The 13,275-nt window shown below is 43.5% G+C and overlaps 1 protein-coding gene across 3 annotated transcripts in view; it reads right to left on the bottom strand.

The window, feature by feature from the left end:
- Positions 1–13,275, bottom strand: part of PACS1 (phosphofurin acidic cluster sorting protein 1) — a 70,686-nt gene that overhangs the window by 7,141 nt on the left and 50,270 nt on the right. For 2 of the 3 annotated variants that reach the window (XM_083715609.1, XM_083715607.1), the window contains exons 14-20: positions 12,711–12,818; positions 11,303–11,409; positions 7,516–7,670; positions 6,522–6,632; positions 5,747–5,849; positions 4,345–4,387; positions 248–290 (exon numbers count right to left, since the gene is read on the bottom strand). In XM_083715609.1, coding sequence (XP_083571735.1) covers positions 248–290; positions 4,345–4,387; positions 5,747–5,849; positions 6,522–6,632; positions 7,516–7,670; positions 11,303–11,409; positions 12,711–12,818 — 670 coding nt within the window. The remainder of the gene's footprint in view (positions 1–247; positions 291–4,344; positions 4,388–5,746; positions 5,850–6,521; positions 6,633–7,515; positions 7,671–11,302; positions 11,410–12,710; positions 12,819–13,275) is intronic. The other variant, XM_083715608.1, reaches the window with a different exon arrangement.

Raw genomic sequence — 13,275 nt, 5'->3', positions numbered from 1 at the left:
ATTTCAGACTCTTCCTAGCACTCCAGCTGGTGAAATCACTGCTGGCAGATACTGTACAGCTATAGCATACTATAAAAAGCATAGGTTTTTCATGCTTTGTCAAGCTGGGTCAGCTATTTCCTAGTCAATATTACTGAAGCAGATCACCCAATTTCATGCTTGTATTCACTTAACGGAGGAAGTGGAGTAACTAGGATAACCAGTCTTTGCTCTAAGCAGCACAGGGATCTTAGGGTGTGTGTCATACCTGTAGCCGCAGGCGAGTCTTCAATGAGGCCCACTTTAACCACCTGCAGGGGGCAGGGAGTGAGAAGGAGAGAGCAAACAATGAAGGCAAATCACTTCAAAAACAAAGCCTGACAAATAATTTAGCTACAGGTGGAAAAGAAACACATTTGACCTTCCTAAGAAAAGTCACTTTATCTCAAAGTTATAGAAGAGAAGCACAAGACAGTTAGCCCTTCCAGAACTATAATGAAAACATGGCATTCATAGCATATGCCTAGGGTTTTTCTTCCCATATCTGTCCCCAGCTCAGTATTTACTATCAGCTGTTTGAGGCCTGAAACTGGGACCTAGTTTAGGAAGCTGCTGGAGACTAAGCATGAAAATCTCTCTCCCCCTCTTTCTTATTCTAAATAGTAGAAGTGTGGCCCTCTGCTCTTGGCCTGATCTGCTGTTGCTGGCATCCATCTGTCTTAGGAGAGAAATGGAAGAGTGTGCCTTCAAAGATAAAGTCAAACCATTGGATAGTTACATTGCCTACTGTAGCTGTAGAGACTAATACGGGAGAGACATGTTTTATCGATGGTGGGGCAGATGAAGATGTCCAGTTTGGCTGCTACAGGTGCTCTATGGTGTATCTTCTCTCTGTGCTCCTCCTAGTGGTCTTTCCTCCTCTGGTCACTGTTGTGGATACAAAACCTGACTGTCTCCAGATACTGCAATCGTCTACAGTGGAAGGGTTAATGTTGCCAGCCTTCATGTCATGTTTCTGCTCTCAGCATTTCTCCTGCAGCTGGCGCAGTGAGAAAATCATGTTGATTGTTCAACATGAGCTCTGAAGCATTGTGACTCAGGATAGACCCTGTCAGTGAGTAACACAATACTCAACAGGAAGATTCCATGGTAGTTGTTACAATCATGGTGGCCACTTTTGCTCTTATAGAGGGTCACAATCTGGGGTCACACATCTCTTGTGGCACAGATCCTTTTCCCCAACACTGCAAGAGAAGACCATGGAGGTGCATAATGAGGGAGGAACTGAGACCTGCTTTCAGCACTTCTGTTGGGATTCTGCCCTGTCCTGGGGCTTTACCACATGCCTGAGAGTTGATGGCATTCTTCACCTTGTCAAGGGAGGGAGAGACATCTAGCGCTTCCAAGACAGGAAGGGTCTGGATGCTGTCAATTGCTATGTCGGAGACCATGTTTTCCCATGAAGACAGTTCTTGATAGTGCTCTGCTCATTGCTTCATCTGCTTGCTACAGTTTGTGATGATCTCTCCAGACAAGGTACTCAGTGGTGCAATTTTCCTGATTGTTGCTCCAAACTCCAAAGGCTGCCTTCATGCATTTGTACATTTTTTAAGTGTTGCCACTGTCAGCAGTGACAGTGTCAGCTCTGACACAGCTTTTAGCCAGTGGTCATTGGCACATCATCTGGCAATCTGCTTGGCACCACTCCTTGTCTTTCTCAGTGCAGCAAGTGCCTTGTCACAGGCTGCATGCTTGCAGTTCACAAGAGCCTCGCTCTCTGCAGCGATAACAGGCTCCATGTCCTTAATGGCGGCCTCAAACCAGTTGGAGATCTGCTGCTCTCTTTTGCCAAAAGAGATCATAGCTGTGTTACAGGTTGCATCTTTGGTGTAGGTTCCACCTTGTTTCGACACTGTCGCAGGTGCAGTTCCTTAGAGCTTGTTTGATGGAATGAGAGAAGTGTTCACAAAGTTCAGGTTTGGTTGTTCTGGCAGTGTTGATTCAAGGCCTCACTTTCTGCTTTGTGCCATGAGTCCTCTTTGGCTGGAGAAGGATTTTGCTTGCCACCAGGTGATCTGTGTTTCAGATGTGCCCCGCAACCAGGAGGTCTGCCTGATATACTTGCCAACATTTCTAAAAAAGCTAACAGCCTGAAATGTGAAACTCTCAGGCTCCCCACACTGTTCCATCAAATAATGCGCACATTTTTACTTTCCTTCTGTAAATAGCACGGGGGCTTGAGAGCATTCTAAAAACTAATGCATCTGAGGTTTCGCCTTAATTGGTTGTCATCACATCAGCAGTTCCAGTGCACACTTGTGGGTCACAGTCTGCTGAGTCACTCCCTCCACCCCTGCTTGGTTCAGATTGACTCATATTTCCTCTGTGCTTTAAAAAGGAGAGCAAATAAGCTTTTTGCAGGAGTTTTTTTTTGGGGGGAGGGGGATATTGCCTGTCTTGCCAGGCACACTAGTTCCTTTGCAGGGAAAGAGTTGTCCCCAGCGGCCAGCATCCCTCATGTCTACCTAATGGTCACACTAGCAAACACAATGAGCTTTCTTTAACTTTTAAGATCCTCCTCTGTGTCAAAGCAGAGGTTAGTTTGTCAAACATAGCCCAATATATTTGAGTGGGGGTGGGAAGAGAAAAGGGAGAGCAATTTTGTTAGCAGAGACTTTGAGTGCCAGGCAGGAGCTTATGCACAAGAGAGGAAAGATAACTTTTTGCTTTGCAGGTGCCCTCCCTTGGGAGATCTGTGCTTTGAAACAGATTTAATTATTGAGGATGCAGCAGAAGCTTGAAAGTAACAAATCTCCAAAAGATTTATAACACCACAATTGCAAAAGCTGAGATAGAGTGCCTTGCCAAGAGAAAAGGTTTCTTCCAAATAATTATTTGTGACCATCTACCCCCTAAAATCATGAGCAATAAAAGAGTCAAGATAATCCTAGATCAGTGGTGATGTAGGTGAGGCAACAGTTTTCCCTCTAACCATTAAAATATAGTCAAGTACACCTCTCTTGGCCTTCCTCAGTCACTATCAAAAATCACAGACAGACAGGTGCTGCAAAAGCCCCCACTTTATGCTTCATTAATTGTACAGGATGTATTTTCATGTAACATTTCACTTTAAAGTGAGCTGCCTTGTAAATTGCAATTGTGTATTGCAAGGGCACAAAGTGGCCTATGGGAACAAAAGGTGGGGCATTGATCTTAAATGTGCAAGCTTATTTATTTTATTTGAAATGTTTATATTCTGACTGTCTTTCTGACTGACAACAGGCACTTTATAATAAAAACAGAAATGCAAACACAGTAAATGTTTAAGAGCTTTTTTAAAAAAGGCAGTGGTGACAAAAATGCTACAAGCACTGCTCATCAAAGGTTGCATAGTGGCCACAAGGGAATAAAGCCATCTTTTCCCAACATGATTTCATCCTTGCTTGGGGCTAGAGCATCTCCTCATAGGCAGCTGCACAGTTTTTGACCTCTGGCATTTCCTTGGCAGCAGTAACCAGTGAAGTGTTGAAGGGATGGTGATGTTAACCAATTTCTAGCAGATTGCAAGTGGATTGCAACAGTGCTGCTGTCATCATTTCCTTATTTTCCTTCTGACCGTCAGGGATGAAGTGAAGTCGGGTGTTTTTTTAAAAAAGCTACATTCACTTTACAGCGATCTGCAAACTTAATGCTTTGCCCCCTGGTGCAAACATAGCTGTGAATAAGGATTACCCACAAACCAGGAGGTGAAACCATGGCCGGAATGTATGCAAATTAACTATGGCATTCATTAACCATGGTTAAGCATTAGATTTGCACCAAGGAAACCATGTTTCAGGTATGCAGCCTCTCTATTTGCAAGGTGACAAACTGGCCAACCACCCCCAACATTCTGCTAGCTGCCTGAATTTAGGGACAGTGAAACTGGTATTTAAAAACCAAACAAACAAGTCTAATTTTATGAGATCTTCAACATGGGAAGCCTGCTTTCACTTGTTTATGACTTCACCACTCATCAGATGGGATCCAGTCAGGCTTACTGCCAAGTCCTCGACTCAGAAAGATATATTTAGCCCAAGCTAAATTACACAATGTCATTTGATTAAATACCACCACATCTGAATTTTAACCACAACTTCCGTTCAGCATCAGCAGGGTAAGGAACACAGTTGGTGAAAATGATAGTTCTGCAAGTGAGGTGGCTGCCAAAGTTAAACTACAGCATCAGAAATGCGCACACATTTGTTTTCGAAAAGTAGGCTTTATCTAAGTAACCAGAGCTATAAAAGAGTTCAGGTAAACTGGCCCTGAACGAAATAAGTTCATATTCAGAGATGAAAAATCCAAGAAATGTAAAACTCTTACCCCAATGAAAGGGATGAACTTCTGGTAAGAATCTTCATCTTGGCTGTGGGTAAAGAAACAGCCATTAAAAATCCAAATGACAGGAAAAGAGAGAACAAGCAATGCTGAAAGGCAAAGGCTTTCTCCACCTTCTTTTCTATTTTACATATCTGACAAATGAAACGAAGATAAACTTAGGGCTTCAAGACACAGCATTCTGCAGGCACACGACCAGACAAAAAAGAACATGAAGACTGGAAGGTCAGTCCCATCACATTACAGCCTCAGTATGGAGAATGCTTCCATTTGGCAATGGGGACGCAGGTGGCGCTGTGGGTTAAAGCCTCAGCGCCTAGGACTTGCCGATCGAAAGGTCGGCGGTTCGAATCCCTGCAGCGGGGTGCGCTCCCGCTGCTCGGTCCCAGCGCCTGCCAACCTAGCAGTTCGAAAGCACCTCCGGGTGCAAGTAGATAAATAGGGACCGCTTACCAGCGGGAAGGTAAACGGCGTTTCCGTGTGCGGCTCTGGCTCGCCAGATGCAGCTTTGTTACGCTGGCCACGTGACCCGGAAGTGTCTCCGGACAGCGCTGGCCCCTGGCCTCTTAAGTGAGATGGGCGCACAACCCCAGAGTCTGTCAAGACTGGCCCGTACGGGCAGGGGTACCTTTACCTTTACCTTTTTCACATTGGGACTCTTGACTCTTGAAAAAAGGGTACGACATGGGTCCAATAATTCCATATGTAAGAGAGTCCAAAAGAATTTATAGCTCTGATTGTTTTACAGCAGCTTCACATGGGGAGGGGCACACTGTTAACTTTCTCCCTAGCTAACCCCCCTCCTCAGCCACACACAATTAGGCTTGAAAGAAACCTTCTACTGGCTCCAATAGAAGTTCTTTTTTCAAGCTTAATTGCTGTGTGTAAGGAAGTGACCTTCCTGGAAACTGCAGCTGAGGAGGGAAGAGTGACTTGTGCCTCCCTAGCAATACTCTACCAAGAAGATAATCTCTAGCTGCATTAGGCTTGGGGGTGGGGAGAGAAAGCCAACACACTTTTTTTTCAAACCTAATTGCTGTCAGGGAGGAAGTGAGTACACGTGTGTGTGATTGCAGTGTGCCCACAACACTTTCACCAGTACATCGCAATGCAGAGACTAGCCTTCCTTGAGAACCACATGCAAGCCACCTTCCACTTTTTTACAGTGGTTTGTCTCAGTCTTGCTTTACATACAAACAAAATGAAGGCCGAGAAAGGGCATGCTAAAGGGGATTCTGAACGAACTTTCAATAAATACAGACACAGTAAACATTATAGTTCACATTTCGGTTTCTTCTAGCTATGTGGGTGAGGCAATTTGGGCCCACTCACCCACCACGCTGAAATCCAAAGCCCATGGCAGAGGGGTGGATGGGGAAGGACTTACAATTTGTGTTTGCAGGTCAGCATGGCCTCGGCCACAGGCAGCTGGTGGGTCACGTTTGCTCCACTGACATACTGCATGATCCGGCCAACCACATCAAAAGGCTCTGAGAAAGAAGATAGAGTGTCAAGCAAGAAAGGCACATGGAGTATTCATCATTAACCAAGCCAGCAAGTGGGAGAACCTTCAAGATGCTGGCTTTAAGATACACATGAGATGGTATCTGCATTGAGGCACAAAGAGTGACAAGCCAGAGAAGTGGCTGATAAGGAGAGGCAGTCAGGAGAACTTGGATGAACAAAAAGAAGCACAAGCCTTAAGTATGGACCCCATCCTGGTGTGGTAAACATCGGTGCTAAATGCCATTATCTCGCCCCAGCAAACCCCAACCCTAGCTGCCCAAATTTGCCACCTAGTCCATAATCCTGCTGATCAATGTGTAGTTCACTGTTGTCCTCAAACTTGCAAGGGTCCTGGGAAAGGTGACTTTGCATCTTGGCTGGAATTGCTCGTTCTATCAAATGACATTATGGCCTACCTTTGACTGCCAATGACAACATTAGCTGGACACAGGGAGGGGTCCACATCTACCAAGCACTGGTTTGGTGTAATACCAAAAGGCCCATACTAATTCTTTGGCTTCTCACCTTAGTTTGATTCTAACTTACATAAAAGCAGCATATATACAGAAGAGTCTTCAGTCTGGCAAGACAGAATAAAGACCTTTCTGAAAGATGTTACTTCTATCACTCACTGTGAACTGAAAACTTGCTCTTACCCGTCATAGGTGGCTCAGATTTGCTGAAGAGTTCTCGCCAGGTGGCATCAAGAAACATACCACTGTATCTGCTATCCACAGAGCCCATGTACTTGGCTACCGGGTGAGAACCTGGTGGAGAAATGAGAGGAAGGCCTATTTATTATTATTATTTAAATCTGTATACTGCCCTACACCCGGAGGTCTTAGGGCAGTTCATAACATAAAATCACAATATAAAAACACAAAATACCTAATAAAAACAAAAACAACCCAATAATCCCGCCTTTCCCTTTGTGTTGCTATGATTTTTCTTGGCAAGCTACACATATCTAGCACCGACAGATGGGCTGCTGAGGCAACAGACCCTTTGGCATCAGAAAGCCATTGACTCTCCAAAAAATAGAAACTGCAACTGTCTTTACCACAACACTCCTTTTGTAGAGTGATTCTTATTATTCAGAGACAAAAATGGGTAATCTCTCTCTTTCTAGCGAAAGAAAACTACCCCCAATGATTGGGAAACTCTGACTTTAGAAAATGACTTTAAAACTGACTTTAGAAAATGCTTAGGTATGAGATAACAAAAGATGTCACTCATTATTAAAAGGAAACATCCTCCTCAACATTTTCCTTTCATTCCCTACTTCAGTACCACATCATAATAAAAACACAGCCTCAAAAACTGTTTTTAAAAGCTCAGACCCACCAATTAAATTTTGCCCTCAAAAACTGAAACTGAGTCCACTTGTTCTGAGGAAGGGTATCATGGGCTGTAAAAAAAACCAGACAAAGAATGTTGCGTTGAGTGAGCTTTTGGCAAGTATTGGTGGCTTTGGTTCTTGGACTGAGTGGAGGAAGGTAGGTCAGTTCAGCTCATTCATTCTGTTTGTAAGAAGAGAGCTACTACACCTGGTGGCTTTTGGGTCATTGAAATGTAGAACTATTGGGTTTCAGATGTGTAACTCAATAGCCACCTACCAAGCGAGCGAGCCACAGGCACAGGTGGTATTACCTAGTGGGATGATGAGAAACTTCATATAGCTCAGCCAGTCTGATGTCTTGTTTGCCAATTGCTTCACAAAAAACCTCAAGATGGAGCTGAGATAACTCTGCCCCCCGATAGACACCACCTTCACAGGACGTGGCATGGAGGAATTACAGTTGCAGCTGATGGGTGGAAAGAAAGAAGAGGGCAGTTAAGATAGTTGTACGTCAGGCTCTGCATTTATAGTAGTATCTACTTGTAGAAGGCAAAAAACAGAAATGGTGGACCTGGGAATTCTATCCTAGTGTTGAAAAGAAAACCATGCATATGATCTACCCTACACCCCAACCAAGTAGGGAGTTGCAAGGAACTGTTTCCTTAAAATAGGAGGTGCCACAGCAATACAACTCTGGCTTCTTCAGACTAAGGACTATATAACTACAGATCTTAATATACACCAAGGCTTGATGAAAGCAGTCAGATATCTCAAAGGGACCTTTATTTTATTTATCTCCAACTTTTCCTTGTAGATAGCCCTAAAGGACTTGCAAGGTTCTCTCATTCAGGCACTGATCAGGACCACAGTCACTTACATCCCAACAATCCTATGGCTCCTAGGCCATTAATTTAAATGCACTGTAATTTACTAGCTTGTCAACACTCACACTCAGTTAGAAGGCTGCTTCATACTTTACGGGAAAATATGAGCTCTCATTTAGCCACCCCAGGCTCCCATGGTGTCCACTAATGTGCATAGGCCAGGTATGTGTGATATCGCATATGGTAAACATGCACTCAGAAGCTATGATCTGCACTGCCCAAGCACATGTTAGGAGATATAAATATCTCCCCTTCACACATTACAAGCCACACAGTGGTGAAATGGAAGCTGCACCTTTTTTTTTACAATGTGCCGACAACCTTCTGCAGACCATATCCCAGCTCTTAGCAACCTTGCATGCTCCATACATCTGAAGGAGCAATTTAAATGTATTTTATGAGGGTGGGATGGATTCACTTTTTGTGAACTCTAAGCTCCTTCACACTGAACAAGTGAGCACTTCTTCAAAGCTTCAAGCATCTGTCTTAACATGTAATCAGCAGCATGGCCAAAGGCAACTAGAGGGCACTGAAGAGCTGGAGAAAAATGCATTTAACCCCCTCAATGATGCCTACAGCTTTACTGCTTCTAGATACAACACTGAGAACACGTAACACAGTATTTTTGTTTTCAGCAGGACCAGGAAAGCTTGCAAACTCTTTAAGAACCTGAACATTTACTTTTACCAGGGGTCAGCAAACTTTTCAGCAGGGGGCCGGTTCACTGTTCCTCAGACCTTGTGGGGGGCCGGACTATATTTTGAAAAAATAAATAAAATGAACGAATTCTTATGCCCCACAAATAACCCAGAGATGCATTTTAAATAAAAGGACACAATCTACTCATGTAAAAACACGCTGATTCCAGGACTTCACCGCGGGCCAGATTTAGAAGGCGATTGGGCCGGCTCCGGCTCCCGGGCCTTAGTTTGCCTACCCATGACTTTTACCCTCAGTGTGGAGTCTATGAGGATCAGGGAGATATGAGGCAAGAGCCAAACCTAAACCTTGACCTCCAATCCCACAAGCACAGAGATCTCTCCTACCTTGAATTTCAGTAAGGTGTAGTCTCAAGCAAATACATAGGCATCTTTACTTCATAATACAGAATTTGAAATTAACAACAGCCAAATTTCTGCATGTAATGCTTAATTTCTGAGAGGCTCAATCCTGCATGGCATCTGCTTTTAAAGATTCATTTCATGTTTGGTGGCTGACAGTGGGTACTCAAGCACATGCTCATAAGGCACTCATTACTATTCTGTATGTATTGAGGCCTATGCCCTGGCATTAGACAGCCTCCAGAGCTAAGCGATGACTCCACTTAACCTGACAAAACAGTATAGTGTGAATCATGTCCTGGGAGACTTGCACTTTGCCCTCTCCAACCACTGTCATATTGCAGTGACAATGAATACAGTAAAGAAAGGTCCTTCTAATTATATGGACGTTGACTTCCCATCATGGCTGTGAGAGAGGAAGATGCTGGAATTTGAGTGCAGAACCTCTTTTGTAGGCAGCCAGTCATGCTGGGAAAGCAGACCTGCATTTCAGCAGCTTCCAGGATGACTCTGGCATGAAAATAGCAAAGAAGCCCAGGGGAGCCAAGAGCACACAACTAAATCTTATTTCTTGGATTATGTTGCTGGGTGGAAAGAAAAATGGAGAGCTTGTCCTTATGTTACTGAAACAATGTAGTTGTTGTTGCTCTGGTGACTCAAGCCCACGTAACAATAGAATGTGCTAGAGAAAGGTTACATCTGCATTTAAGCTTAAGAACTCCAAGGCCCTATCCTGAGCACTCTCATTTTATAAAGTCAGGCAGATGGCAACTGTGAATCAGTGGTGTAGGAAGGGGGGCGGGGGGCCGTCCAGGTTCCATCCCTGATGGGGGTGACAACACCGCGGGTGGCACCCCCACTGGGACACTTGTGTGTGGGTGGCATGCCACCCCACCCCCCGCTCCGGGTGGCAAAGCCCCTAGCTCCGCCACTGCTGTGAAGGGTGTATTTATGGATGTAGAACCCACCCTGGAGGCTGACCTGACTCTCATCCTTACTGTCACGCTGGGTTAAAGCCTTTTGTTTTCCCAAGCATTTCAAAAGCAACTTTCAAAAGCAACTGTGTATCTGAAGAAGTGTGTGAACACACAAACGTTTATACCCAGAACAAACTTAGTTGGTCTCTAAGGTGCTACCGGACAATTTTTTTAAAAAAAAAAATCAAAAGCAATTTAATTATTCTAGTTAGCCCCACCAATGATGCTGTGTTTAATTCTGTGGTTTTTAATAGATGCTTGCTTTTTGTTAAAATATTTTCCAATAAGTTCCACAGTGGCTGTCCTGGAAGCTGCTTTTACTGAAGGTGCAAGTACTAATGATTAAACAAAGTATTTTTAGGAATGAGGGAGAACAGTAGGGGGAGGCCGATGTATGTGTCTACTCCAGCTGCAGCTTTGCTTTTCATGATACTAGAGCAATGTGCAGTGGAGCCACCAGAGATCTGGGATGATGCCAATCCTGTATGGTAGGAACTGGGTTGTCATCAATGAACTGTTGTTTGGTAAGGTGTCGTCTTTAACTGACCTGCAATGTGTCCTCTTTGAGTTGTGGTCATAAGAACCGTAACTTCAGAACACATATTCCCAATACTGAGTGTCCTGCAAGAGGCACTGGGAAGAATTTGAGACTTTTAAAATGTGGAGAAGGGGCACAGATGCTCCTCATCTGCAGCTCATCTATGTATAGGTTACTGACTACAAGGCATCAAACCCAGATGGGAGATTTGCACGCTTACACTGAATTCTTCCTCACTCCCCCTTTCTTACTCTGCATACAGGCAGCTTTCACTCTAGGATTGTGCTCCCTTCCTATGGCTGAAGTCAAAGCATGCCTTGTACACAACCGTTATCTTCTTTCTGTGTGCCTGCCTTAGGAAGGAAGCAGGCACCTTTGTAAACACATTTGAGTACTGAAACCTTGCAGATATAAAGACCATCCTTCCCCCATCCTTCCTGCCAGAGAAGAGTCTTTAGTTTTAAGGATTAAGTGATGTTTCAGTTATTCAAGTGCAGACAAGGATGGACAGCCCTAATCAAAGTGGATTGAGGCATCCTTTTCAAGCAATTTGAAATCTGGTTTTCTTTCCCATTTTCTCAGGGCAAATTACATAGTATAAAAATGGGGACACCACAGATATAGCTTTGTGCACTCACTATCGCTGGATCCTCGTGAGGATTGCAGAGAGGACAGCTTGCACTTCAATTGTGGAGCATGTGCAAACAACTGGCTTCTTCTGGTCCTGAAGGAGATCAGCTACATACTGGAAGTAAAACAGGTAGTAAGCAAGCAAGCAAGCAGTGGAGGGATTTGGTGCTCTGTTTACACAACTGCCACACAACACCCCTTCTTCCCTGATTAGCAATCACTGGCCACATGACCTCAGACAAAAGGTTTGGTAACAGAGCACCATTCAGCACCCTGGATACAAGCTTAACATGACACAGTTACGACTCAGGTGATGGAAATCTGAAACCCATCTTATTGCTGCCCTAGTAGGTAAGAGATGGGGAAAGCAATCAAGGTGCAATGGGACAACAATGGGTATGAAATATTGTGTGACAGACCCATCTGTTTTAAGATGATTCCCTCCTTTTCAAGGATCTTGTTCCAGTCATTTAAGGTCCTGGCTTATACGAAGGAGGGTTCAACAGGACAAAGCAGAATCCCAAGACATCAACCCAGACATGGCCTCTCACTAGCACCAATGTACCCTTCCCCTTTTCCCATTGACAGAAACATTCAGTTACTGCATGGCATTCAGTGAACAATCTGGGTTAGCTATCAAATTCTGAATATGCTAACTTTCATTTTATATAAGACACTTGGCTTCTAACCAAACGGCCTCAATGATATAGTTAAGATAAATAGATTTTCTCTACATATTGACATGAGAAGGGCTTGGGATGAATTTTAATGGCCAGCTGAAGGGGCAAAATTTCTTCATGGCTCTTCATTCCTACTGCTTATCCTCTTGCTAATATTGCACAGTCCCCTTGGTGCTTAATTTTCCATGTAGCTTAGCTTCAGTGACACAGATTAAGCACAACCACTTCTGATTGCCAATAATGCTAAATTGAGTTTACCTAATAAATCAAACAACAATGAAAAAATGTGCTTAAAGTGAATAATTTATTCTGCTGGGACTGAATTGCAGGATCTGGTTCTGATGGTTGGGGAAATTACCTTTATTAACTAGTAATAATAGGACATCTCCACCCATTATCTTAGTACTGTTAAACATTTGTACTGGAAGCTTCATGGGGTAGGGACCTACCTATTTTTTATGTTATTATGTAAATTGTTACATTTACCAATGGTGCATAAGAGTATTACTATTGTTTTATTATTATTAAATAATAATAATGACAATACTTTTCATTCCTTAATATTTGGGGAGCAAGTCTAAGTTTCTACAGGCAAAGCTACATTCTGCACTCAGAAAATGGAACAGTTAGGGACAACAGCGCACATTCTTTTTTCCAATTTACTTAATTCTGTTGACCAGAGATTGGGATGGTGCAAAGAACAGGACAGACACACGGACAGCAACAACCTCCTTACCTGGCCTTGCCAGTCAATAGTATTCACTAGGATGATGTTTTCTGGCAGGGCTGAGTCTGACACTAAGATTTGATTCAGCTGATCATAAACAATCTTGCGAGGAATCTGCTGGGGGAAGTTGCATGGTTTTTTAAGCATGGTTCATTGACATAACTCCTAACTCAAATATAAAGCAAAATAATCTTATCTCCGACATGGAGCAGGAAGGCATATGTCATGAGAGGGAATGGGGAGAGAAAGAGAAGCATTCCTCTTATTCTTGCTGTATGACAATACTTCTAAGATCACCTTTTAATACTATGGGATATTACATTCTCCCCCACAACCTATTTACTCCTCAGCAGGTCACTATAATTTGAGAAATGCACATTCCTCTTGCCTATATTTATTGGGCAGGTGAAGGGGAAAATACTTGTAGCCCTTGTGGCTGTAAAAAAAAAAGTCCAACATAAGTGGTTGGTATCTGGAGAAAACTCAGAAAATAAAAAGAGGAGGAGGAGGAGGAGGAGGAGGAGGAGGAGAAGAAGAAGAAGAAGAAGAAGAAGAAGAAGAAGAAGAAGAAGAA

Source organism: Podarcis gaigeae (genome assembly GCF_964106915.1).
Source record: "Podarcis gaigeae genome assembly, chromosome: 16".
NCBI lineage: Eukaryota > Metazoa > Chordata > Lepidosauria > Squamata > Lacertidae > Podarcis > Podarcis gaigeae.
The sequence above is the reverse complement of the archived record's forward strand: the minus strand, read 5'-3'. Positions and strand labels throughout refer to the sequence as shown.